Raw genomic sequence first — 26,006 nt, forward strand, 5'->3', positions numbered from 1 at the left:
AACTGAGAAGGAAGTGCAATTTAAAGTGGGTGAATTCAATGTCAAATCAGGTATAGAAAGAAAAATAAAGAGAGGGAAAGAAAGACTGGATTAAGAGAAAGAGAAAAAAAAGTGACAGAGAGGAAAAGTTTTTAAAAATTTAAATTTTAAATTGTACATTTTTAAAATCTTCAACATCAGGAACGAGACTCCACACTTGTAATAGTTAATTTTCAGTGCCAGAGCGGTTGACTGGCAGTAATTAACACTTGTCATGTTGTTAAATGGATACTTAGACTGAAATGGACAAGATTTAACTTTCTGTGGTGAGTTTAGTTCATATCTATTGCACGATGCAATGCACGCCATTCAATGCATTTCAATGGTGAGGCAGACAGAGAGATGCTGTTTTTGCGAAGCTAATGGCGGAGTGACGCATACTGGACAGCAACTTTTGGATTTCTGCGTTTAACCGCGCATCAGCCCCTTGCCTGAAGTTGCTGTAGCATTTGCGCATAAACAATTGCGAGGGCCAATTGCCTCACTGTTATTTTGACGGCAAATTCTGGCCCAGTGTTTTTAAAGGACACTAGTGGCTGAATCCCATTGATCGCAATATGTATTGGTTTAAGAAGGAGGAAATGAAAATGCGTAGATTTTTCTTTCTAAGACTGAAAATTGTAGGAGTGCAGTGTACTATTGGAGCTAATGATCTCAACTGTAAAATAGTGTGGTTTTGAAACGGACACAAGCACAATGTAAGCTATATAGTAACCGTCCACCTGAAGTCAGAAATAGCGGAGACGGTAACCAGCACTCATTTATACTAACAATAATAGCAGGAAATGGATCAACCAACTCGATAAAAGCCACATATTAAAATAAATCGGCGAGCGTGTTACTATCTCTGATAAAAATGTTGCTGCTGCTTCCGTTTCTCACACCAGACGTTTGCAGCCATGGGACTGGGTGAGATCCGCCAATGCAACTATGATGTTCAACAATCTGCACAGTAACTTACAGTGGAGATGAGAATTTAACTACTCGAAAATCAAAATCAGGTAAACATAAGGCTATAAAATAAAATCAGAAAATGCTGAAAATACTCAGCAAGTCAGGCAGCATATGTGGAAAAAGCAGAGAAACAGTTCTGACGATGGGTCACCGATCTGCAATGTTAACTCTGTTTCTTTCTCCACAGATACTGCCTAACTTGCTGAGCATTTCTAGCATTTTCTGTTTTTATTTTGGATTTCCAGCAATTGCAGCATTTTGCTTTTGATTAAGCATAAGGCTATGTTAATCTTGGCTCTCTGTAGCTAGTAGCTCAGTCATACGGAAAACTGGCCTTTAGAGTAAATGACCTAACTCAAACTATTGTCAGGGTTAACAATTAAGATTTGTCAAAAGAAAATGCTCTAATTTGCTTTAAAACTCAATTAGGATTTAGCGAATGTTTGGAACTGGATTAGTAAATTATCAAAGTGTTTTTGATAACATTCTTCAATTACTGAGTAATCAATTGTGTTTTCAAGCGTTGCAATGTGCAAGATATTCAATTTAGGGCATGAAGAGAGTTCCAAACTTCCACCACCCTTTGCGTGTAAAAGCGTTTCCTAACTTCACTCCTGAAAGTCCTGACTCTAATTTTTAGGCTATGCCCCCTCGTCCTCGTATTCAAGTATAGGAGACCTCCAAAAACAGTTACAAATGCACCTGCAGCCAAAAGCAATAATCCAGCAATGATCCTATAACATAGGAACATGAGTAGGCCATTCAGCCCCTCGTGCCTGCTCCGCCATTTGATAAGATCACGGCTGATGTGTGATCTAACTCCATATACCTGCCTTTGGCCCATATCCCTTAATACTTAATAGCCAAAAAGCTATCTATCTCAGATTTAAATTTAGCAATTGAGCTAGTATCAATTGCCATTTGCGGAAGAGAGTTCCAAACTTCCGCAACCCTTTGTGTGTAGAAATGTTTTCTAATCTCGCTCCTGAAAGGTCTGGCTCTAATTTTTAGACTGTGCCCCCTACTCCTAAAATCCCCAACCAGCGGAAATAGTTTCTCTCTATCCACCCTATCTGTTCCCCTTAATATCTTATAAACTTCGATCAGATCACCCTTTAACCTTCGAAACTCTAGAGAATACAACCCCAATTTGTGTAATCTCTCCTCGTAACTTAACCCTTGAAGTCCGGGTATCATTCTAGTAAACCTACGCTGCACTCCCTCCAAGGCCAATATGTCCTTCCGAAGGTGCGGTGCCCAGAACTGCTCACAGTACTCCAGGTGCGGTCTAACCAGGGTTTTGTATAGCTGCAGCATAACTTCTGCCCCCTTGTACTCTAGTTACACTAGATATAAAGGCCAACATTCCATTTGCCTTCTTGATTATTTTCTGCACCTGTTCATGACACTGCAATGATCTATGTACCTGAACCTCTAAGTCCCTTTGGACATCCACTGTTTTTAACTTTTTACCATTTAGAAAGTACCCTGTTCTATCCTTTTTTGATCCAAAGCGGATGACCTCACATTTGTCTACATTGAATTCCATTTGCCACAATTTTGCCCATTCACCTAATCTATCAATATCGCTTTGTAATTTTATGTTTTCATCTATACTGCTTACAATGCCACCAATCTTTGTGTCATTGGCAAACTTAGATATGAGACTTTCTATGCCTTCATCTAAGTCGTTAATAAATATTGTGAATAATTGAGGCCCCAAGACAGATCCCTGCGGGACTCCAGTAGTCACATCCTGCCAATGTGAGTACCTTCCCATTATCCCAACTCTCTGTCGCCTTTCGCTTAGCCAACTTCCTAACCAAGTCCGTATTTTTCCCTCGATTCCATGGGCTTCTATCTTAGCTAACAGTCTCTTATGTGGGACCTTATCAAATGCCTTCTGGAAGTCCATATAAATAACATCCATTGACATTCCTCTGTCCACTACTTTAGTCACTTCTTCAAAAAATTCAATCAGGTTTGTCAGGCACAACCTACCTTTCACAAATCCATGCTGGCTCTCTCTGATTAACTGAAAATTCTCGAGGTGTTCAGTCACCCTATCCTTAATTATAAACTCCAGCATTTTCCCCACAACAGATGTTAGGCTAATTGGTCTATAATTCCCTGGTTTCCCTCTCTCTCCTTTCTTAAAAAGCGGAGTGATATGTGCAATTTTCCAATCTAGAGGGACAGTTCCTGAATCCAGAGAACTTTGAAAGATTATAGTTAGGGCATCTGCAATGTGCTCACCTACTCCCTTTAAAACCCTGGGATGGAAACCATCTGGTCCTGGGGATTTGTCACTCTTTAGTGCTATTATTTTCTTCATTACTGTTGCTTTACTTATGTTAATTTTATCGAGTCCCTGTCCCCGATTCAATATTAGTTTTCTTGGGATTTCCGGCATAACCCCTTAACTCCTGCATGATCCTTTTTAATAGTGGTGGTCGGTGGGGGGGGGGGGTGAGGGAAGGGGGCGGTCCACCAAGCCGTTTAAGACCAATTCAGCTGTGCAAGGCTAAGACAATGCGTTGGCTGGAGCTTGGAGTTCCAAAATCGTAGCTGTCCCTTTAAATCAGCATTGCACACTGATCTACCACATAATCTCCTTACTTTACATGCTGCGTTAAGTGTGCGTGCACAAACACCTTTACCAATAAGGCATCCTGCACATGTCACGCCGGTTCTCGGATGCCATTTTCAGTGCTTATGAGTTTGTGTAGTGCCTATACAACGGGCGCTACATGGCCCAATTTAGCCCCCTAGGATTCTTCTCACTGACCAGTGTCCTAACCGATAGAGATCCCAGCTGGACAAGCACTAGGAAGCTTACTATGCTGGGAAACTCTCCAGTTTTACCTGGTTAAGCTCCTTTACACTAGCAGATATTTTGAAGTCCCCAAGTCTTGACTCTTGGCAACCTGCGCCTACGTTCTTTGGTCCTTAGCTCCATGGGGTATGTATGGACAGACAGACAGAGAGTGTGCACTCCACATCAGGCAAACAAACTTTATCTTTGCAAATTTCTCAATAGTCTGCTTTGGCTATTAAAGATGGTGACATATCAATCACTCCGCTAACCAAACAAAAAATGTGATCTGTGGTAAACAAAGAATTCAACCCATTTACTCTAATCTGCAAAACATATTGGGCTCGATGTTAGCAGGGCTGTGGGTTCGCGGCGGGGGGGCTATTGGGCGCGTGAGTAATGCGCCCGATGAAATTATTCTGCCACCCGTGCGATCGCAGCCTAATTGGATCCACTTACCTGGTCTTCCGGGTTCCCCACTGCTGATCTGCGCATCGGGCGGGCTGAGCATGCGCAGTAAGATCTGTCAGCTGGAAGAGCTCCATTTAAAGGGGCAGTCCTCCACTGACAGATGCTGCAACAAATAGAAAAAATTATAGCACGGAGCAGCCCAGGGGGAAGGCTGCTCCCAGTTTAATGATGCCTCACTCCAGGTATCAATACATGGAGTGAGGAGGAGGGGGAGGACAGAGATCCTCCCCCTGGCGGGCGGGAGGAAGCGACCTGCCTCTGCCACCAAGAAGGCCTGGCTCGAGGTGGCAGAGGAGGTCACCTGCATCACCAACATATCACGCACCTGCATACAGTGCAGGAGGCGCTCCAATGACCTCAGTAGGTCAGCCAAAGTGAGCACACTTACTCTTTCCCCTACACTCCATCTGCCACATCACCGCCCCCACCCCACATCTCCTTCTGCACTGCCAACACTACTCTGTCACATCACCCCTCATACCCACTCAAACCTCATCCCCATCTTACCTGCACTTACTCACCTCGCCAGTACTCATCCCGCCACTACCACTCAACCCAATCCTCATACAATCTCATGGCTCTATCTCATACTCACCCTCTCGTGCATCTCTTTCACGGTCAGCCTCACTCAATCTGCCACTACCTGTGCTGCAGCCACAGGGCATGCATCAGATATGTGCAGTAGGCAGCGTAAGGCAAACGTGTCGTGAGCATGAAGGGGATGCACAAGGGTGTTTGAGGGTTTGTCATGGTTGTTACTTATATTGAATTTCTGACCAACTCACATTACATATTATATTGGCACCACTACTGCCATGTCTTTGCAAATCTTGTCTGGTTTGTGCAATAATGCCCTTTCCTGAGGATCACTATGAAGACCCACAACTGATGCCACCCATTGTGTCACTGCAGAGTGGGTGTAGGTGTATTTGCAGGGCTCTTTTGTGCAGACGGCTGAGAGACGTCGGCGATGTCCCCGGTGGCACCCTGGAAGGATGCGGAGGAGAAGTTGTTGAGGGCAGTGGTGACTTTGACAGCGACAGGTAAGAAGATGGTGCTCGGGCCAGCCGGGAGCAGCTCGGCATGAAGGAGGCTGCAGATGACCACGACTACATGTCGAGTGACTCTGAGCCTCCATGTGCACTGCTGCTCAGAGAGGTCCAGGAAGCTGAGCCTCGGTCTGTGGACCCTGTGGCGAGGGTAGTGCCCTCTGCAACGCATCTCTCTCTGCAGTTGCCCTCCCTCCTGCTGTACAGGTGAATGTGTCACAGCACTCTGTTGTGGAGCGCCACGTGTCAGAGGTGGACGGCGTGGATGGTGAGGCTGGTGATGCTGTTCGCCCTCCGAGGAGGTCATGACTGCAGCTACGGCGGCCCCCATCCGCAAGATGTACATCTGAGGGGGTCCACAAGGTAGGTACATGTCTCTGGACCCCGGGGTAAGTGTGCAAGTTACTGACTTTGATTGTCAGGAGGAGGGTGGTGGAGACCAAACTTTGTCCCAAGTGACAGAGTGGCCTCCTGCAATGAGTGAGGGTCTCCCCCCACCCCCCACCTGTCAAATGGACCTTTGCAGCTGCCACAGGCTGACAGCTGCAACAGGTCCATTTGAAGTGGGAGTGTTTCCCCCAGTGTGGGAAACAGTCCCAGTTTGCTATAAAATCCCACCCCTCCTCACATAATCCCTTAATCAGGTCAGTTAATGACCTGAACAAGCAAAATAAATACTTTCAAGTGGAACCCCGCTGGCTTTAATTGCCTGCGGGATTCCCACCAGCGGGGGCTGCGCGCGCACGCTGGCGCGTCTGTGGGGAACCCGGAAGTGGGCGGGTTGGAGCCGGGCTCCAGACCCACTCCGGGATTCTCCGATTTTCGGAGTCCCCCCGCCAGGAATGCACCCAAAGGCGGGTGCTAAAATGATGCCCATTAATTCTATATGCAATTCCCAACCATTAACAAGGTCAGCTTTAACCTGGTTCCCTGGAACACAATGAAAATGAACAATCCAGCCAAGAATTATAAAATTCTGATCCCATAGGCAACAGATAGGATGTCAAGTTGGCTTTGTATAAGAGATTCATCTGGATACCATGGAATGCCAAAGGACTGAGTTAGACAAAAATTCTCTTCTAAATCTTGTGTCCAAGGAATAGTCTTCTTAATTCTTATTTAGTACAGTGCAATATTCCACAAATTACAGGCGCTAAATGGAGTGAAATTTGTTGCCCGCGTATGACAATTTTGCATAAATAGTCCAGTGAAATGTTGGACTCTGTGTGGACAATAAAAAATTTCCAACAAGTGACTTGCCCTAATATTAACTATCAGAACATCCAGGGACTTTGTGAAGAATGTAAATGTAAATTTCTTTATATGGACAGGATGTATTGTATATTACTGAATAATCCTAAAAAGCATAAAACTAATGCTTCAACAGAAGTTAGGGTAATTGAACACCAGTTACTTATATTGGGAACCACTGCCCCACAGGTATTGGTTTTAGACCTGTTGAGTATGAAACAGAGCTGGCTGACCTGAGTTATGGTGCTGGCTCTTGTATCACTCTCTATCAGTGACAGCCAAGCTCCTCTTTTCAGCTAGTTTAACTTATAACATAAAAGAGACATCCAACAGAATGCCAACTCTCTGCCAACATTAAAAAGTAAGTTTTTAAAAATTCCTAATCGTTTATATGTCTTAGTTTTCATACAGTTAGGACTCAGCTCACTAGCCCACACCTGGGTTATGCAATTGTTTTTGAGTTGATGCACAGTCACAATTGCTGCACATAGACACAAAACCAGCAGTATAATTACGCTTCAGAAATATCTATTTAGTTTAGGTAACGGGATCATAATCCCTTTCTTCATTTTGAAAGCTGTAACTTAAAAATCATCCCATACTTCTGAAACTTAAAAAGAAATTCCCATTTCACCCAGAAAAAACATACATATAATAAATTTTAAAAATATGTTTTAAGCCGAGCACTTCATAGAATCATAAGAGGTGGCCATTTGGCTCTTTGTATCTGTGCTGGCTCTTTGCTAGAGCTAATCTCACTGCTCTGCCGTCTCCCCATAGTTCTGTATCTTCCCCTGCTACAAATATTTATTCAATTTTTCTTTAAAAGATGCAATCATCTTTGCCTCAACTACTCCCTGTGGTAAAACATTCCATGTTCTAAAAACCTGCTGCATAAAGACATTTCTATAATGGGGCACCCAGCACTGTATACAAATGTATTTTTTTCCTCTTCATATAAAATTATATTGGGGCAAAATAATTTCCTATGACCTGACATCTGCAAAAAGTCTCACAAATGGCTACACTTACTGACTGTATATGGTATAATTTGTTACCCAAATACAAGAAAAATCTCGAAAATCTTGCTACAAAAAGCCATAATAAGAATAAAACTGGGTGGACTACCCGGCATTGGACCACTAGGCACCGGACACGACAAAGGCAAACCAAGCCCAGTCGACCCAGCAAAGTCCTCCTCATTAACATTTGGGGACTTGTGCCAAGATTGGGAGAGAGCTGTCCCACAGACTAGTCAAGCAACAGCCTGACGTAGCCATACTCACAGAATCATACCTTTCAGTCAACGTTCCAGACTCTTCCATCACCATCCCTGGGTATGTCCTGTCCCACCGGCAGGACAGACCCACCAGAGGTGGCGGTACAGTGATATACAGTCAGGAGGGAGTGGCCCTGGGAGTCCTCAACATTGACTCCGGATCCCATGAAATCTCATGGCATCAGGTCAAACATGGGCAAGGAAACCTCCTGCTGATTACCACCTACCACCCTCCCTCAGCTGATGAATCAGTCCTCCTCCATGTTGAGCACCACTTGGAGGAATCACTGAGGGTAGCAAGGGCACAGAATGTACTCTGGGTGGGGGACTTCAATGTCCATCACCAAGAGTGACTCGGTAGCACCACTACTGACTGAGCTGGTCGAGTCCTGAAAGACAGCTGCCAGATTGGGCCTGCGGCAGGTGGTGAGCGAACCAACATGAGGGAAAAACCTACTTGACCTCGTCCTCACCAATCTACCTGTCGCAGATGCATCTGTCCATGACAGTATTGGTAAGAGTGACCACCACATAGTCCTTGTGGAGACGAAGTCCTGTCTTCACACTGAGGACACCATCCAATGTGTTGTGTGGCACTACCACCGTGCTAAATGGGATAGATTCAGAACAGATCTGGCAGCTCAAAACTGGGCATCCATAAGGCACTGTGGGCCATCAGCAGCAGCAGAATTGTATTCCAGCACAATCTGTAACCTCATGGCCCGGCATATTCCTCACTCTACCATTACCAACAAGCCAGGGGATCAACCCTGGTTCAATGAGGAGTGTAGAAGAGCATGCCAGGAGCAGCACCAGGCATAACTAAAAATGAGGTGCCAACCTGGTGAAGCTACAACACAGGACTACATGCATGCTAAACAGCAGAAGCAATATGTTATAGACAGAGCTAAGCAATTCCACAACCAACGGATCAGATCAAAGCTCTGCAGTCCTGCCACATCCAGTCATGTATGGTGGTGGAGAATTAAACAACTAACGGGAGGAGGAGGCTCTGTAAACATCCCCATCCTCAATGATGGCGGAGTCCAGCACGTGAGTGCAAAAGACAAGGCTGAAGTGTTTGCAACCATCTTCAGCCAGAAGTGCCAAGTGGATGATCCATCTCGGCCTCCTCCCAATATCCCCACCATCACAGAAGCCAGTCTTCAGCCAATTCGATTTACTCCACGTGATATCAAGAAACGGCTGAGTGCACTGGATAAAACAAAGGCTTTGGCCCCGACAACAACCCGACTGCAGTGCTGGAGACTTGTGTTCCAAAAATAGCCGCATCTCTAGCCAAACTGTTCCAGTACAACTACAACTCTGGCATCTACCCGACAATGTGGAAAATTGCCCAGGTGTGTCCTGTCCACAAAAAGCAGGACAAATCCAATCCGGCCAATTACCACCCCATCAGTCTACTCTCAATCATCAGCAAAGTGATGGAAGGAGTCGTCGACAGTGCTATCAAGTTGCATTTACTCACCAATAACCTGCTCACAGATGCTCAGTTTGGGTTCCACCAGGACCATTCGGCTCCAGACCTCATTACAGCCTTGGTCCAAACATGGACAAAAGAGCTGAATTCCAGAGGTGAGGTGAGAGTGACTGCCCTTGACATCAAGGCAGCATTTGACCGAGTGTGGCACCAGCCACGTAAATACTGTGGCTACAAGGGCAGGTCAGAGGCTAGGTATTCTGCGGCGAGTGACTCACTTCCTGACTCCCCAAAGCCTTTCCAACATCTACGACGGCACAATTCAGGAGTGTGATGGAATACTCTCCACTTGCCTGGATGAGTGCAGCTCCAACAACACTCATGAAGCTTGACACCATCCAGGACAAAGCAGCCCGCTTGATTGGCACCCCATCCACTACCCTAAACATTCACTCCCTCCACCATTGGCGCACTGTGGCTGCAGTGTGTACCATCCACAGGATGCACTGAAGCAACTCGCCAAGGCTTCTTCGACAACACCTCCCAAACCCGCAACCTCTACCACCTAGAAGGACAGCAGGCACATGGGAACAACACCACCTGCATGTTCCCTTCCAAGTCACACACCATCCCGACTTGGAAATATATCGCCGTTCCTTCATCGTCGCTGGGTCAAAATCCTGGAACTCCCTTCCTAACAGCACTGTGGGAGAACCTTCACCACACGGACTGCAGCAGTTCAAGGCGGCGGCTCACCACCACCTTCTCAAGGGCAATTCGGGATGGGCAATAAATGCTGGCCTTGCCAGCAATGCCCACATCCCATGAACGAATAAAAAAAAAGAATGTGCCATTAAAATAGAAGAGGCAGTGAAAATGTCAATTTCTGAGGGGATATCAAATCAGTTGCAGCAACAAATGACTTGCCCTAGTAATGTCTTTTATGAGGAAGAGTTCACAAATTCCAAAGAAACTTCAAGAATGGGTTATAGACTACCTGAATTATTGAAAATGGAAATAAAAGGCAAGAAAGTTAAAAGACAGAAAAAAGATTAAAAGGTAAAGTTTGATGTTTCACCCTTCTTCAGAAGTAACGCTGCCTATCAGTTCTCTATCGTTTTGCCTTTTATTTCCTTTTTCCAAATAATTCTGCAAACCTATGTTTGATGTCTCTCGGACAATAATCCTCATCTAGATTCAACTTGTGCTCATGCTGAAGTACAAATATTAGACTAAAAAACAAATTCTCACTAATTTTTCACATTTATCTAAATTACCTTCCACAATTATATGGAAGCTAATTTTGTTTGTATAATTTCTCTTCTCTAAGGCAGTTTTGCTCTTTTTTCCCTCTTTTTGCTCTTAGACACAGCAAAACGCCTTTTAGCTGTACAATGTTCACCAATTTTCAGTTTGTCGTGGCATAATGCTCCTGCCTGAAAAACGTTCCTTAATGGAAGATTTTTTGGCTGCATCAACACGCTGTGCCACAGTCTCGTAGGGAATAGATTCTCACCCACAGTTCCTCACTTGCATAGTTCCCAGTCCCAGAGATGCTATTTGGTTTGACAAAGAGGACAAATCTGTCCGTACTACCCTCACACTGGGCCTACCGATAAGTCACTGCTCTTAATCCTCCTCCCAAATCCCTGCTAGGTGTTCCAGTGGGAGAACCTTCACCACACGGACTGCAGCGGCTCAAGAAGGCCGCTCACCACCACCTTCTCAAGGGCAATTAGGGATGGGCAATAAATGCCGGCCTTGCCAGCGACGCCCACATCCCATGAACAAATTTTTTTAAAAGTCCACGTTTGTAAACCACTTTGGGATGAATAAAATGAAAAAAACAACTTGGAGCACTTTGCCCCATCAATAGGTTCTACACAAGTTGATGTTATAAATCCAAAGAACAACATTAATATTTGGGAGCAGGCCTTTGGCAGAGTTTAAAGAGGAAATTGGTAGCCTAGTAGGTATGGTACTGGACTTGCTATCCAGAGATCAGGAGTTCAAATGCAAATGGCAGGTTGTAAAATTGAATTCAAAGAAATCTAGTAATGTGTGGGCTAGCACAGAGATTGACCATGAAAAGCTGCTATATTGTTGCAAAAATCCAACTGGTTTATTAATGCCTTCAAGGAAAGGGACCTGCCACTCTACCCAATCTGGCGTACATGTGACTCCAGTCCCGCACTATGTGGTTGAGTCTTAATGCCCTCAGTGCAACTAGGGATGGGCAATAAATACTGCCTTTCCAATGTTGACCAGATCCCAAGATCTAGCAAAATGCAGCAAAAAAAACCCTCATGATTTTTTTGTCTAAAAACTTGATTGGATTTTCTTTCAGAAGCAATTCAAATAAATCTGACGTAATTTAGATTACTCACTCACTCCAGCATAACTTAATGTAATTACTTTTTTCATTACACAAATTGACCTGTTAAATTAAATTGTTACCAACAGACTGATTTTTGTTAATGTGTGAGGACGGGCATCAATGCCTGAGAGATGACAAACATTTAAAAATTCAGCATTGTGGTATTTGTGGTAAGTTGTTGCTGACATTATGCAACACTGGAGTGCATGGTTAGGGTCTGGTAACCAACATCTATTAGTTTTTTTCAGTGCCGATCTGTTATATAAAAAAGACCTCTAAACTTGACTAATGCAGAACATGATGTAATGGAGCCGCCCTAGCCAGATTATCATAAGCCCTCAAAATTTCATCTTCCATGTATGGTCCAACAATGCCCAATGGACAGGAATGAAGACAATTACAATACAAATAACAAAAGAAACATTATGTAGTTTCAAAGCCTCACAGAAGGCTTCTCAAAAATTGTGCTGGGTTATTTGGAAGATGACTAATTGGAGTGAGGATAATGGAGGTGTAACTTATCAGCAAAACCTCATGAAAGAACAGAAAACTAGACATATCTTACTAGACATTTTCTCATTATATAGAAGGCCATCAGCCCATACAAAGAATCACTCAGAAATTTGGTACATTTCTTTAAAAGTTTAAAAGCCTTCCCCCTTCCACTGCCAGAGTTAAAGCCCAGACTATTTAGGTAATTCCACTATTCACTGTTTCTATGAATAAATCTATTGTGACTTACATGATTCAGGAAATGTCAATATGGTTATCTATCTATATATAGAAGCACACTGGTTGGTTTGGTGGAAACAGGGTAATTAATGTCAGGATAGTAGCAGAAATCTTTCAGATTCTTTTTTGTATTTGTCCTTATCTTTTAAAGATAAAGGATCTCATTGTTGTTACTAAATTGTTCTGATATGGCATACAAGCGAGAGCTAAGCAAGCTGTTTGTAAAGCATTTCCTTCCCAGTATCTTTCGAGATTCGCATGAGAACTTAACTGCAAAATGTTGTGGTTTTTGCACTCATACTGCAGATCGCTGCTATTGACCACTGGCGATCGGGTTTTTGTTTGGCACAAACTCAAGAATTAGAAGGATATGCTGATAAGGTTAGAGGAAGAGGGGTGGGAGGAGATGCATGTAGAGCATAAACACCGGCTTAGAGCAGTTGGGCCGAATAGCCTGTTTCTGTAATGTAGACTCTTTTGTAATTCTATGTAAAGAATAAAAGCAGGCGTTAGTGATGTGAGAACTCAGAATGCATGCTCCTGGAATGAAATGGGCCGTTCACCCCATCAACGCCACTCCTTCCTCAGATCATGTGCAATCTATCCTATCAAGGACACTACCTCAGCTATTAAATATCATGCCGATGGGAAACCTCTAAATTCATACTCTTGGATTCCCCAATACAAATCATGCAAAACTCAAAAGAAATAGTCCTAGAAATGAAATGTGCAAAAAGTGTTGCCTTTTTAGCACCTGTTTGTATGTTTAGGGAGGTGGAATAAATTATTGCAACAGAAATTAACTATTTAAAACACAAGAATGGCATTTTATGCCCATTAAAACTGTTCCTTTCACATATGATGGACTCTACCCAACACGATTAATTCCCTCAGGGAAAGTTCTTTGTAAATACTCCCTAATATCCAAATCTAATCAAGAAAAAATCCATTATGTTCATTCACCTTCACATCTCCAATAATCATCACTAATATGCAACATTCCCAACCTCCCTTGGCTCCAGTAGCAAAGAAACCATCACATCATATAAAGCAAAATTCCCCTTAAAGAAAATGGGACATTACCTCTTTTTCTCCATAATTAACATCACCATAGTCAGAAAAGATGTAGCTTTGACAAAAAGAATTTCTGGGAATGCAACTTTGTTAGCTAATCATTGATGATGGGGAAAGCTCCCATTTACTTGTTTTCATCAAAAGAGGAATCATCACCCCCATCCACGCAATCCCTATACTCTCTGACCCCATTCCCAATCAGGTACTTTTCCTGCTCCGTTTTGATGGAGTTAATTCACTCAGCCTCAACTATTTTTCTGGGAGTCTGTTGCACAGAGCCAATAGATGTGGGAATCCCTAGCAAACTTCTGCCAGTGAATGGGGGTAGGAGGGAGGGAACACTTGGGAAATTTGAACTAGCATGTGGGGGAATCGCTAGGAAAAAAAATCAGGTCAGTAAGTTTGAGTGGGGAGGTGGAGTCTTGTCCTTTGTTCTAGAATTCTTCTGTCGCCCTCAGATTCTTCCTTTTCCTCTTCAACTCTTCCCATCTGTCCTTCCCTCTTAATTTTGCCCAGCCAATTTTTCTGGTCTGTAACGTGCCCCAAATACAATGCACAGATGTTGTAAAATATATTCATTTACTACATGAAGGAATCCGTTTTTATCTAAATTAAGACTAATCCCAAAGCACAAATGGGAATTTCCCCTTCAGACAAATTCTGTAAAGATTATTTTACAAACATCAAATCAGCAAGGGGAGGAGGAAACTTTCTCACGGAGTTGGGTCAGCAACTGAAACCATTAAGAGTTTTGTCAAAAACCTTTCCTCAGCCTAGCATGACTGGGATATCCAGAGTGACTGCAGCAGCTTGCATAATGTACATATAAAGTTACAGTTGACAGCTCTGACCTTTAAACCCTGCCAGGAATTCTCGGGCTCCCTCGACCTCCTGTGCTCCACATTACTGGGGAGAAGTCCTAAGTGGCCAAATTCTTGTGGAGTTTTAAAAAAAAACATGTAAAATTCACATTTTTGTTATTCATTTTTTTAAAAATACAAATTTGTGACAGGAGGTCCAACACTGAAGATTTATCCTAATTGTTGATTCGTTTTGTTGATAGCAGCTTCAGGCCGACTGAAAACTTTCAGTACATGATCCAGATCTTTTTCCACCTTTCATCAACTAAACATTTGGTACCTGTTCCAACATGCATTACTTTATATTTATGTACATGAAGATCTATTGCTGAGCCCATTAAGTACACATTTTCTCCACAATATTTCGACGTACTAACCAGAATCAGGAACACAAAGTTTCCAGATCTTCTACAAGTTGACCTAACTTAAACTAGAATGGAATATGATTTTTAAGAAATTCACGAACCGTCTGTTTTTGCAGAGCAAGAGAGGGAGAAATGCTTGTAACAAACTAGTGAAATGAAGAGAATCCGTGGATGAAGAGAAGCATGTCCAAAGTGTCTAAGTGCGGCATGAAGTCTAGGCTTTCGGCAGCCATTATAAAAATCACAAGTTTTGTCCCAGGTAACATTTTAACATCATAATAGATCATTTCAGCACAGATTATTACCGTAATCACACTTATTCACTTAAAAGAATAAATTGATGCTGATATATTTTGTTCTTTTTCCAGTATTCCACCTGTTTACTGTTTGTGGAGCAGTGACACTGGTCACCCCCAATACAACGGCTGAAATCACCGTAGGAGAACAGGTCCTGTTCTGTCTAACTCCCCACAGTGCAGATCAGTATGAAGTAAACTTTAACTCCAAAATCCCATTTGCTATGATTGCAGTATGGGCAATCAACAATTCAGTGAAACTACAGAATATGCACAAGCTGTATAAAGGCAGAGTTCAATGGAACGTGACCCGTGCTGTGGTGTTGAATAATGTACAGATCAATGATAGTCGAGAATATGAAATAGAGATCAACTACTACAGCACAGAACTGAAAAAGTGATAAAATGTATTTTGAACTGTGCGTGTTTGGTAAGTACTGATTGGTGATAAGTCGCACGTGCACACGTTAATTGAGTACCCTATTAGCATTCCTGCATCAAAATAAAATCAGCTTGGAGCCTGAAGTTTATAACCAAGCCATGAAATACAGTGGAGACTGTTTAAGTCAATTATTGGGCAAACATGATTCACTTACTTAAGCTATTCACTTACTCAGTGTTCCCATTTTGCCAATGCTTTTCCTACCCTTCGTGTTTTCATCATTATCCTTTTGAAGTGCAGCCACATTTTGTAAAGTCTTCCTTTTGTCAAGGAGGGACTGCTGTGTTTTCTGAAGGAAAGTGAACATCAACATTGGTATAAAAGCCATTGTTCTATCTAATAACCCAGCTGCAATTATTGGGACATACCTTTCATTTTTGTTATTTTAATTCACTTATAAATAAAAAGCAAAAAACTGCAGATGTTGGAAATCTAGAACAAAATTCTTGTTTTTAAAAACAAACTGGTTTCATGTCCATTATTATTCTGTCTGTTTCAGAACCAGTTTCCCAGCCTGCTGTGAAAATTATTGGTAATTGTTCAACTCCAAATATCACTCTGAGCTGCTCGGCCTCTAATGGAACAAATGTCACATTTCATTGGAGAAAACAATCTTTATTTGGAGCCATCGGTGATACATACAAAGGGACAGAACTAGTGATAGACGACGTTAACGGAAAGGAACAACATGAATACAGATGCATAGCAGAGAACCCGGTCAGTAATTCAACTAGTGATCCAGTGAAGCCCAAGCTGTGTAATGGGAATAAAGGTGAGAGATTTAAAAAAAAATCTATCCTACAAAAGCCACTTCTAATAGTTATATTTTTTCTCCCGTTAGGTTTCATGGAGATGCCTTGTAATTCTATGCTTCCTTCTTCATTTGGAATATGTCAGCTCTGGTTCAGTTGGTAGCACTCTCGCCTCTGGGTCAGAAGGTCGTGGGTTCAAGTCCACTCCAGAGGCTTGAGTACAAAATCTAGGCTGACACTCCGGTGCAGTGCTGAGGGAGTACTGCACTGTCAGAGGAGCCATCTTTCAGATAAGACATTAAACTAAGGCCCCGTCTGCCCTCTCAGGTGGATGTGAAAGATCCCATGGCACTATTTGAAGTAGAGCAGGGGAGTTCTCCCTGGTGTTCTGGCCAATATTTATCCCTCAACCAACATCACTAAAAACAGATTATCTGGTCATTATCACATTGCTGTGTGTAGGTCCTTGCTGTGTGCAAATTGGCTGCTGCGTTTCCTTCATTACAACAGTGACTGCACTTGAAAAGCACTTAATTGGCTGTAAAGTATCTTAGGACGTTCAGAAGTCACGAAAGGCACTACATAAATGCAAAGCTTTCTTTCTTTTTAATAGTAGGACAGTTCAGAGCAGACAGCTCCACCTCATGTGGGGAGAGCAGGACAGCCTGGACTAGACCTTTGCTAACAGTGCAGCACCACCATTAGCAGGTAGTGTTCTTCCAGAAGGGCAGCACTGGTCGAACGAGTTCTTCCCACATAGGATGGAAAGTGTTCTAGTGGACTGATGACTGGAAATCTTTCCCAATGACAAGATGCAATTTAGAACGACAAAGTTAGGATACAGGCTTATGATCCAGTGAGTCAGACTGTGCTGCGTGGTTTTATAAGCACCATTTAAAATGTTTGATTTTATTTTTTCCTTTTGAACCTTTGTGAAACTATTGTAGTTACTTCCTGTTTATCCATCTCTATTCATCTCAAACTGTTACTAAGCAATCGTTTCTGTTTATGCAAGAAAGTTAACGCATTCCAATTTAATTTTTCTACTTTAGGATTGCTCTGGATAATTTTACTCAGTCTTATACCGGTGTCGCTTTTCGTCTGGTATTCAATCATTTCCAAAGAAACAGGTAACGTTGTGGTGAAAACATGGTTGTAACAAATGGTATTTCTAACCCATTTTGTGGGCAGAGTTTTCAATGTCGAAGTTCTGTTGAGGAAATGGGACATCATTTGGAGAGCTCCAACAGTGTAGTCTCCAGTTTCCTGGGGAGCGTAGAGATAGTAGACACGAGTATTTCATTAAAACTCAGTATTGAGATGGGACTCGTGACCATTTAGAGATATAGGACGCTAAATTGGGCCGTGTAGCACCCGTTGTTTTGGCGCTACACGGCCTCTCTGACATCCAAGATGGCGTCGTAGATGCACACGCACGTTTCCAGCGTGACTTGCGCCAGACGCCATCTTGGTATAGGAGTTAGCGCAGGCGCAGATAACGAACGCTGGAATCATGTAAAGTAGGGAGAAAATGGCTTCAATCAGTGTACAACGCTGATTTAAAGTGATAGACACCATTTTGGGCCTTAACGCTCAACTCAACGCACAGTCTTAACCCCGACCATCTGAACGTGTCTTCGAGTGCCTGGAGGACCCCCCACCGGCGCTATTTAAAGGGACCATGCAGGATTTATAGGTTAGTGGCTGGATTATTGCTTCTGGCTGCTGAGACATTTGTATCTGTTTTTGGAGGTCTCCTATACTTGAATTCTAGGACTAGGGGACATAGTCTAGCATTTAGAGCCAGGACGTGCAGGAGTGAAGTTAGGAAATGCTTCTACATGCAAAGGTTGGGAGAAGTTTGGGAAGCTCTTCTGCAAACAGCAGTTGATGCTAGCTCAGTTGTGAATTCTAAATCTGAGATTGATAGATTTCTGTGAACTAAGGGTATTAAGGGATATGGGGCTAAGGCGGATATTTGGAGTTAGGTCACAGGTCCACCATGATCTCACTGAATGGCGGAACAGGCTCGAGGGGCTGAATACCACTGCCATTTGCTGCTACTGATATGCGCTACCTTCTCCTGCAAGAAAGCGGGACATGTGTCTGGGCAATGTGCCTGTCATGTATGAATAGCTGCCAGTGTGTGTGGCCTGTGAGTTGTGGGTCTGCGGCTTGCAACTGTGGTAATGTGTGAGGGTGAGAGGAAGTATCTGATTGGAAGAGTTGAGTACTGATGGAAAGAGATTGTTGGTAGGTGGGTGATGGGGGGTGTAGTGCGTGGAGGAGTAGATGTGACTGGTGGTGCAGTTGGTAGGAGATGCCACTTGACAGTTGACCTCACTCACCTTGACCACTCATGTCAAAGCATTGAACTTCTTCCTGCACTGCATCAAGGTTCATGATGCTGTGCGCTTGGCATTGACTTTATCTCCTACTTCCTCCCACTGCATTTTGGGTGCATGTCTGGAGGGCCTCTTGCTCCCCCCCCCCCCCCCCCCCCAGCGGATATAGGATGTCCCTCCTTCTGTCCACCTCTTGCACCAAGGCCTCTGGTGCATCAGCAGAGAACCTTGGTGCATGGACTCTAAGATTGGCAGATTGGTGAGGTCTGGCATGCAGATTGGAGGATGTGGGATTTAGTGGTGCGCAACCTTTATTCAAACATAACTCATCAGTATGTAAACATAGAGATGGGACCTGCATCTGTGATTTATGTGTCTGATCTCCGTTCAGACTCCGTGCAGACAGCAGGTTGTTATATTCAGCAAATAATAGGTAGCAGCTACCTTTTAAGAGAGATTTCCAACAGACAGCCTGCCTTTAAGAGATTGGAGCTCCCCCTGCAGATGGAAAGTGCAAATTGCATGGAATCCTCGTTCGATGCTGATTTCCAACGCAGATTGCAGGTGAGTCCTCAAGCCTGACGAAAATCTCATCCTGCCTGCGCAGGGACCATTGGGAGCGGGAAAATAGTGGATCATGCTCCTCCCGCCCAAAAACAGACCTTATCCAATTTTCCCCCCGTTGTCACTGACAAACGTTTCAGAAATATTCTCAAGGCTGTTACAATTTCAATATGGAATTTATTGAACTGATAGCATTGGCTCCTTTATGGCAAGGTGAAGGTATTTGCAAAGTAATGAGTTTATGGAGTTCTAGAAACATACAAATAGCTAATCATGTAGGGCAGAACAGATGATCCTTTGTGACGTGGCTATTTTGGGCCTTTAGAGGTCAAGTTGTTGGGAGATGCAGAATATACCAAAACCCTTTCACCTTCTTTGGTAGGAAAATAAAACCAACTTTGAACATGATGATGACAGTTCCAGGATTCTGGACAGTTCTTTAGTAAAGCTTTAGCAATAGACCAAAATAAAACCCCTTGAAGATAAAAGTGATCTAAATTAAAAATGTTTAGATATTAAATTCTATGTATGTCTTAAGAAACAAATCTGTAATTATCCATTTTAAGCTATTTTAAGAATTTCTGTGGAAGCAAGTCTCCTAAATATGAGAGAAATTAAAAAAGCAGTATCTGTGCCCAAAAGGTCTTTAGAAAGGATAGGGAAATGGAAAGAGGAGGAGGGGTAGCCTTATTGACTAAAGATACTATTACAACATTAGTAAGAGAGGATGTAGGTAAGGGAAAGCAATCAGCGGAGACTCCAAGGTTGGAATTGAGGAATAAGAGAAGACTTAAAACTGTAATGGGAGTTGTCTACAGGCCTTCTGATAGCAGCAATGAAGTGGCAGAATGTATTAATTCAGGGATGAGAGAGACTTGTAACAAAGGCAGTGATGTTTTAATGGGAGACTTTAATTTTCATATTGATTGAGAAGAGCAGAGTAGCTCAAGTCAGAAAGGTAGTAAATTTCTTGAGTGCATTCAAGATAGTTTTCTGGAGCAATATGTTCTAGAACCAACAAGAGGGTAGGCCATACTAGATTGAGTAATGAGTAATGAGCCAGACTTAGTTAATAATCTAACAGTATAAGGGAACATTTATCTAACAATGGTCATAATATGATCGAATTCAATATTAGGTTTGAAAAGGAGAAACATAATACAGTTACTAAGATTCTAGATTTTGGTAAGGCTAACTTTAACGGGATGAGGCAGAGACTGACGACAGCAAACTGGTCAAAACTGTTATCGAGTAAAACTACAGGTGAACAGTGGGAGGTGTTCAAAAAAGAATTCAGCTTAATTCAGGACCACTATATACCCCTGAGGGGTAAGAGTTCTACTTACCAAATAAAACAGCCTTGGTTGACAAAAGAGGTGTGATATAACATCAAACTAAAGGAAAGAGCATGCAAAAGTGCAAAGAATAGAATAAGACTGGGAGAAATAGAGAACAGTAAAGGAAGACAATAAAGATAGTAAGAGCTACAAAAGGGAATATGAAAAGAAACTTGCGAGGGATATCAAGATTAACACAAAAAGTTTTTACAATTTTATTACAAGAGAAAGGGTAGTCAAGGGTAATGCGGGTCCTTTAAAAGCAAATGCGGGTAATATTGCAAATGAAAATAAGAAAATGGCAGACTTGTTGAATAATTACTTTGTGTCAGTCTTCACAGTAGAGGAAGGGAATAATATACCTGACATTCCAGGAAAACTAATAATGAATCAAGGACTGGAACTCACTAAAGTTAACGTAAGCAAGAAAACAGTATTAGAAAAAAAATGGCACTAATGACTGACGAATTCCCTGGACATGATGGTTTCCACTCCAGGGTTTTAAAGGAAGCAGGTGAGGAAATTGGAGATGCTTTAGCCATAATCTTTCAAAGCTCCCTCAATTCAGGAGTGTCCCTTTAAATTGAAAAATTGCGCATGTAACTCCATTATTTAAGAAAGGTGAGCGAGAGAAACCAGGAAATTATAGACCCATTAGTCTAACATCTGTTGTGTGGAAGTTATTGGAATCTATAATTGAGGACAGTGTAACTGAGCACTTAGAGAAATTTGAGTTGATTGGAGAGAGCCCACATTGATTTGTAAAGGGTAGGTCATGCCTATTTAACCCAATTAAATTTTTTTGAGGAAGTAACTAAATTAGTAGACGGGGAATGTCTATGGACATACTTTATATGGACTTCCAGAAGGCATTCAATGAGGTTCCACATATGAGACTTTTAGCTAAAATTAAAGCTCATGGAAGTGAAGGCAAATTATTGACCTGGTTAGGAGATTGATTAGGCGGTAGAAGACAGAGAGTAGGGATAAAGGGTATGTACTTGAATTGGAAGGAAGTGACTAGTGGTGTCCCACAAGGATCTGTGCTGGGGCCTCAACTATTCACTATATTTATTAATGACTTAGATAACACAATAGAGAGCCATATATCCGAGTTTGCCGATGACACAAAGATTGGTGGTATAGTAAATAGTGTAGACGGGAACATAAAATTACAAAGAGACATTGATAGATTAAGTGAGTGGGCAAAAATGTGGCAGATGGATTTCAATGCAGGTAAGTGTGAGGTCATCCATTTTGGACCAAAACGGATTGATCCGAGTATTTTTTAAATGGCGAAAAACTAGGAACAGTGGAGGTCTAAAGAAATTTAGGGGTCTTTGTACACAGATCACTAAAATGTAGTAGTCAGGTACACAAAATAATCAAAAAGGCTATGGGAATATTGGCCTTTATATATAGAGTGCTAGAATATAAAGAGGAGGAAGCGTTGCTACAGCTATACAAAGCCCTGGTTGGACCACACCTGGAGTACTGTGTACAGTTCTGGTCACCTCACCTTAGAAAGGATATATTGGCCTTGGAAGGAGTGCAGCACACATTCACTGGAACGTTACCAGGGCTCCAAGGCTTAAATTATGAGGAGAGATTACATAAATTAGGCTTGTACTCCCTGGAACATGAGAGGTTAAGGGGTGATTTGTTTGCAGTTTTTAGGATTTTGAAAGGAATTGATAGGTTAGAGAGAGAGAAATTTTTTCCACTCGTGGGTCTAGGACAAGGGGACATAACCTTAAAATCAGAGCCAGGCCATTCAGGAGAGAAATTAGGAAACACTTCATGCAAAGTGTGGTAAAAATGTGGAACTCTTTCCCACAAAAAGCAGTAGATACTAGCTCAATTAATAATTTGAAATCTGAGATCAATAGATTTTTGATAGCCAAAGGTATTAAAGGATATGGAGCCAAGGCGGGTTAATGGAGTTAGGATACAGATCAGCCATGACCTCATTGAATGGGCTACTCCTATAGAACCATTCAGCCCCATAAGCTACAGGCTTGAGGGGCTGAATGGCCTGCTCCCATAGAACCATAGAAAAGATACAGCACAGAAAGGGACCATTCGGCCCATTGTGTCCGCATCAGCTCGAAGAACAACCAGGTGCCCATTCTAATCCCACCTTCCAGCACCTGGTCCGTAGCCCTGCAACTTACAGCACTTTAGGTGCAGGTCCAGGTACTTTTTTTAAAAAAAAGAGTTGAGGGTCCCTGCCTCTACCACCAATTCGGGCAGAGAATTCCATACACCCACCACCCTCTGGGTAAAAAAGTTTTTCCTCATGTCCCCTCTAAACCTTCCGCCAATCAGCTTAAATCTATGTCCTCTAGTTCTTGAACTCTCCGCTAGGGGAAACAGGTACTTCCTGTCTACTCTATCTAGGCCCCTCATAATTTTGTACACCTCAATTGAGTCTCCCCTCAGCCTCCTCTGCTCCAAGGAAAACAACTCCAGCCTATCCAATCTCTCCTCGTAGCTGCAATTTTCAAGCCCTGGCAACATTCTTCTAAATCTTCTCTGCACTCTCTCCAGAGCAATTACATCCTTCCTGTAATGTGGTGACCAGAACTGCACACAATACTCCAGCTGTGGCCTTACCAGTTTTATACATTTCCATCATTACATCCCTGCTTTTGTATTCTATACCTCGGCTAATAACGGAGAGTATTCCATATGCCTTTTTCACAACCTTATCTACCTGTACTGCCACCTTCAGGGACCTGTGCACATGCACTCCAAGGTCTCTCACTTCCTCTACCCCTCTCAATATATTCCTGTTTACTGCGTATTCCCTTTTACTGTTTGCCCTCACACTTCTCTGGGATGAACTCCATTTGTCACCTTTCTGCCCACTCCACCAACCCATTGATATCTTCTTGGAGTCTACAGATATCCTCTTCACTATCAACTACACGGCCTGTTCATATGAAACATGTATTATTTAACATAAATAACTGCTGATTTCTCATTGCTGGGGAAACTCTTAAGATGATCACACTCCCAATACCACCAACCCACACATGCTCACTCCCCCAAATTGTCACTACTGCTACATACAGTTGCTACAACTTACCAACCTGTAACCCGGAATATCTGCTGTACTATCTTTTTGTATCCTGAGCTTTAAAAATGGCCAAGCGATAAAACTGACTATATTGTTGAACAGATTTTTAATAGTGATCAAGGCCACTGATTTACAGTTTCAATGCAAATAATGCACATAATCATAGAATTCAAGCCCAGAAATATCACTAACACACCAACAATGCTCTGTAGTAAAAACACAATTTGACTTATTCAATCACCATGGATCGGTGGCCCTAATATTATATCACATAACATAAAACAATGCATCCTCCAAATCACAGAAGAATCTGGCATTTGTCACATTTCCTATAAATCACACTATTTACATCTTGCCTATCTGTAACACTTTTCCACCAAACTAAAACTTATTCTTTTAGGCCCTATTTGTTCTATTGCCTTAGACTACATGTGACTCTCTCCCAGGTTGGTCCTCCAAGCTACATCTCCCAGCCTTAATTTGTTTCCGGACACCAGAACCCTTACCTCTGCTGAACAAGTTCACAACTCATAGCAGTACCTGGTATTTTTCAAATAAATATATGGCAACCTACGCTATTTCTTTTTCTGATTAAACTCATCTCCTTGACGAAAAATAGCCTATAAATATTCTCCACTTGAGAGGCTGCCTGGCCCGCTGGCTGAGAATTAAATAAATAATTTGTTGCATGCAAAGTATAAGTTAATTAATAAAACTTTTAAGACTGATTTCATTTGTCAGTTCAATTGTTTTCCTCAAAGTGAACTATGTATGTATAAAATTAGAACATGACTTGACCATGCTGGGGAAGTCGCTAAGTGTAAAGTGAACTCAAAAACAATTAAGCCCCGACTTTAACCCAACCCACTGACGGAACATTAAATCAGGTGGAGTGTAAATTGGGTATCTGACCCAAAACCATCCAATTCTCACCAGGCTAGGTTAAAATTGGGACAAAGTGTTGGGTAAATCCTTTTGTGAAACCTCTGGGGAAGGGGAAAATTAATGAAGGCTCACAGCTCCTACCCACCTATGCTTTTTCCCCTGCTCGCTGTTCACCGCGCCCTCTTGCTGCTCCTGCCCTCACCGGACTCTAACAGTTCAGGACGAAAAAAAAGATCTGTGCCTGTATAAGTTATGTTCTATTTTTTTGCCTTTGTAGGTAGAGCAACACAGGAACATAATGAACAAACAATTGCCTTCACAAGTAAATTTATTGAACCCACATACACCACTCTACTAAAGCCAAGAAGAACAGTTTAACCATTCCACAGAAAATGGAGCCTGCATGGTACTTTGATATGAAATTAAAACTATCCATAAATATTTTGTCTTCTTAGTTCCACAATATACAGCCCAAGAACTCTGTCGTATTACAAGAAACAAATTTTATCTCTTGCACAAATTCTCAGGGGCAGCAGCATTTTGATGTATTTTCCACAGATCTCAAAGTGACTAAGTCACATTCATTTCAGTCATCAGTGCTATCCTACTGTTTAGACTGACATTGTTTGTGTGGAAACCCGGCTATCTTATTGGATAATGTGAACTTCCATATCAAATCTTAGTTCAGAATATTAAAAATCCAAATGGATGGATGGTTTGAATTCAAAAGGCCCAGCTGCCAAGTCAACATGCTACAGGGTGTAATTGGTAAGATGCCAGACAGCCATTAGGGTAAAGCTTTCATTAATTTTAGTAATAGGTACAGGACTCAATTCCATAAATCTTTTACATTTTAAAGTTTATCAAAAATATTCCACAGTCAAATTAACCAAAATTCAAAAGGGAAAGGAGCTTTTGGTGAAAATCTTGTAAGGAACTATCACTTAGTAAAATATGAATGTAAAATAAAATTTCACTTTTTGCAATTTTCTTTGTAATATTTCCCTCACCTTTTGCAATTCTTTAGGTCCCCAACTCCATTTGCCCTTCTGTGATTGGGAGAGCAGGCAGGCGACCTGCTCCAAATGACAATGATCTCGAACTACTAGTTCTGCAAGAGATAACTCTGCTTCCAATTTTCCCTCCCCCCTTCTGGGAAAGTACTTTGCCTCTGCTCTCCATCTCCCCTGATGGCCAAGTTGAGATCGGGACCCCAGCATACAGGAAATGGCATTCCACTCTAGCTGCTTTTATATTGGCTTCAGGGGGGCGCTGGGGCCACTGGGCTCCTGACGCGTGGGTCCCGTGCAGCCAGCAGCACTCCCAGAGTAAACTCATTGGATTCACTCAGGCTGGCCATCGGGAAAAGCCAGTAAAGTGCAAATCTTCAAAGGTGGGCGACTTTAGTGAATCCCCCAAGTTTATTCTGGGATCGCCGACAGCTGTAAAAGATCCGCTCATTAGAAACTGGCAGTACCAGCACTCCAAAGAAAGCAAATAAAAAAGTAGCTTTAGTGGAACAGTACATTGGCACATCCCAAGCTGCTTAAAGCGTGACTGAGTTTGTCATTTCTGCCTACAAAATGTCTGACTTCA

At 42.4% G+C, this 26,006-nt stretch overlaps 1 protein-coding gene across 1 annotated transcript; it reads left to right on the forward strand.

Annotated features, from left to right (window-relative positions):
• The first annotated feature begins 945 nt into the window (after window positions 1-945).
• Window positions 946-25,317, forward strand: LOC137331593 (carcinoembryonic antigen-related cell adhesion molecule 21-like). The gene is made up of 6 exons (XM_067995490.1): window positions 946-1,040; window positions 14,824-14,966; window positions 15,076-15,433; window positions 15,945-16,217; window positions 17,250-17,327; window positions 24,688-25,317. Exons 3-6 carry the CDS (start codon window positions 15,409-15,411, stop codon window positions 24,786-24,788), a joined length of 477 nt encoding a protein of 158 aa, XP_067851591.1. The 5' UTR covers window positions 946-1,040; window positions 14,824-14,966; window positions 15,076-15,408; the 3' UTR covers window positions 24,789-25,317.
• The last annotated feature ends 689 nt before the right edge of the window (window positions 25,318-26,006 follow it).

Source organism: Heptranchias perlo, chromosome 13 (genome assembly GCF_035084215.1).
Source record: "Heptranchias perlo isolate sHepPer1 chromosome 13, sHepPer1.hap1, whole genome shotgun sequence".
Classification (NCBI taxonomy): domain Eukaryota; kingdom Metazoa; phylum Chordata; class Chondrichthyes; order Hexanchiformes; family Hexanchidae; genus Heptranchias; species Heptranchias perlo.